The sequence below is a fragment of the Sinocyclocheilus grahami genome, unplaced genomic scaffold (genome assembly GCF_001515645.1).
Source record: "Sinocyclocheilus grahami isolate Dianchi unplaced genomic scaffold, SAMN03320097.WGS_v1.1 scaffold1258.1, whole genome shotgun sequence".
Lineage (NCBI taxonomy): Eukaryota > Metazoa > Chordata > Actinopteri > Cypriniformes > Cyprinidae > Sinocyclocheilus > Sinocyclocheilus grahami.
The window spans coordinates 328,569-331,404 of NW_015506437.1; the positions used below are offsets into that span (position 1 = coordinate 328,569).

The window sequence follows — 2,836 nt, forward strand, 5'->3', positions numbered from 1 at the left end:
CTCAGACACACACACACTCTCTCTCACACACACACACACACACACACACACACACACACACACATATATATATATATATACACACACACACATATACACACACATACACACTCACACACTCAGACACTCAGACACACACACTCACACACTCAGACACACACACACACCTCCTCAAGCGTAACTTTTATGTCAGGTGCAGCTCTGCACATCTCGTCTCTCTGAATAGCTCCTCGTCAATTTCAGGCTTAAAGTTTTATGGGAAGGATACTGTTTGATGCAGTTGACCAGTGGTCCATAACAGCAGTAATTTACTGTGCACTGAAAAGAGCGAAGAAACATTACAGTTAGGACGGGACGGGCCCTCAGCATCCATTACAAACACCCATCATGCACTGCAGCACGCCACACATCACCTTATTAGCAGATTATTCAGACTAGTGATGGATTCACACGAGAACATCTCAGAAACTAGAGCACCAACTAAAGAGTTTTAGCAGATTGCAGATACAATTAGTATAAAGACTACTAGAAGAGCAACAAACAATGAAAATGAAAACAGAAAAAATAGAGCTATCACATGACTTCAGAACACTCAGAATATAGAGCATGATAGCGTTATGATTATAGTGTATAGAGTTTTACCGCCACTGATCAGTCTGCATACATCGTATAGTGTGAACATTCTGCTAAACATCTTAGATTGTATTCAATGGAAGAATGAGATGATGTCTGCTCAGTGTTGGTACCTGCTCAACGTGCTTCGCTAACAGCAGGTCTGGAATTGAATACGGCTCGCGCAGCATGTTGTTGAGGACGTGTCTGGAAGCTGCTGATGGAGAGAGAAGAGTGAGCAGGAACACATGCATCAGATCAAAGTCCAGAGTTCAGCTGCAGCGGGCCTCGATGAACACACACCTGTAGTATTTCAGCGATGATACGAGCATACAGAGGTTGGGTGTGGATGAGCTGCAATATTCTGCAGGTCTCACTCCATTCATGCAGCACTAACATTATAAATCAGCCCACGAGCCCTTGGATTGATTCCCTATTACTCCAACACAAAATCCATCATTTTCAAACATATTCAGATTCAATGGATTGAATCAATGTGGATTGAATCATTCTAATGATATATCCATATGAGAGCGACAGAGGCACTGTGCCAGTGGCCAGTGCATGATGGGAAATATGAGGCCTTGTTCGGCTCAAACAGACAGTGATGAGAAATAAATGAGCATTTCATTTTATTCATGAAGTCAACTTACACTATGCCAATAATGCAAGTCAAAGTTTGAGTGCCATAAACAGCCATCATTTTTATTTACAATACCATTTTTCTTTGAGCCTTGCATTGGTTTAAGACTTCTGTGTGTAAATGACACACTCTGTTATTACTGGCTAACCTCTACATCTCCAACCAGACACAAAACCAGACACCTAACCCCTCAAGAACCACCATGGATTCCTTTCAGTGAAGAGTTCTTAAAAGAACCATTGTTTTCTCTGTGAAGAACATTTTAATCGGCTAAAGCACCTTCTTCCTCTATAGAGAACCTTCTGTGGAATGGAAAGATTCCATGGATGTTAAATGTTCTTCATGGAACCACCAATGCTAATAAAGAACCTTTATTGTTGAGTGTTTAGAGCCATATTTAAAGCTGAGGTGTGAAAGTTCTTTGCCATTAGCGTAACCGAACAAAACGGCAGAAGCACTCAATGTTGTCAAACAAAACCGGTTCGCCAAACACTTCATCCCGAGTCTTTTTTTGTTGCCTTTACTGGACACCTTTGTGTTCTAGTAGCTGTTTTCTCAGAGCATGATTGTTTCTCGAAGGCTCTTAAGTAGTAGTACAGACGTACAGTACTTGTTTGAGATTGAGACCACAAGATCAAGACTCCAACCCTTAGCTCTTTAGGCTCTCGTTACACACCCGTCATCAGGATCCAGCCACACACAATCCTCCTTCACTGGACTCTCTCTCTCGCCGTCGTAACATCAAATCCCTGCTGGAGAAGAACAAACGCTTGCTGTTATCTTTTTCATCCTCCTGCTGAAAGAGGACGTGAGGAAGAAAGAACAAAGCCAAGTCAGCAGTCCTCTGCACCGGCGGCGCCTTGTTTTTCTGCTCATTTTTCTCCGAGATTGCTACCTTCACACGCAGATCCATACGCTGCTCTGGCGCTCCGCTCGGCAATGAAGAGAGCTATATTTCCCCTTGAGTTAGGACACCTCGTGACAAATGATAATGGATAATCAATAAAGCGGGAAATATGAGGCCGCAAACTTTATGAAGCCGGGAGACATATTACTCCCCAACAACACTGGTTTCCCTTAACAAAGTCACTACGCCGCTGCGCCTAATAATCTGAGGGAAAATCAAAGAAGCCGCAACCACATCAGCAATATTGGCAACTTATTCCACTTTAATGGCATTTTGATTGATTTTTTCCTCTTAATGGTACTTTTATAGATTTGATGCTGGTCCTGCAAAACAGCAGTATGTAATAGAGCTCCCCGAAGGCAAGCAACAGCCATTAAAGGCCTTGTCTTACCAGGACTCGTAATTGGAGGTTGACCACCATCGCATTTCACACATCACACAACACCACCTGCTTCAAACGGCCAAACCAGGGCCTTTTCCTCTGAGCGATGGGGTTAAGAAGAGTCGTAAAAAGAGGGTGACCTTGCGGCTGACATTGTGGGTTTTCAGCCAAGCACTGACCTGATGAAAATGGAGGACAGAGAGCTAATAAATCAGGCCGCTTTTAAAATGAGTTTACTCTAACGCTCATTCATCACGGCCCGTAATGCCATTTGCAGCGGCGGATCCGCAGC

At 43.4% G+C, this 2,836-nt stretch overlaps 1 protein-coding gene across 1 annotated transcript in view; it reads right to left on the minus strand.

Moving 5' to 3' along the window:
• The window catches only part of LOC107568570 (uncharacterized protein C15orf41 homolog), a 59,846-nt gene that overhangs the window by 37,800 nt on the left and 19,210 nt on the right, over positions 1-2,836 (minus strand). The window contains exons 6-7 of the mRNA XM_016254534.1: positions 747-829; positions 269-318 (exon numbers count right to left, since the gene is read on the minus strand). Of these exons, the coding sequence (XP_016110020.1) occupies positions 269-318; positions 747-829 (133 nt within the window). The remainder of the gene's footprint in view (positions 1-268; positions 319-746; positions 830-2,836) is intronic.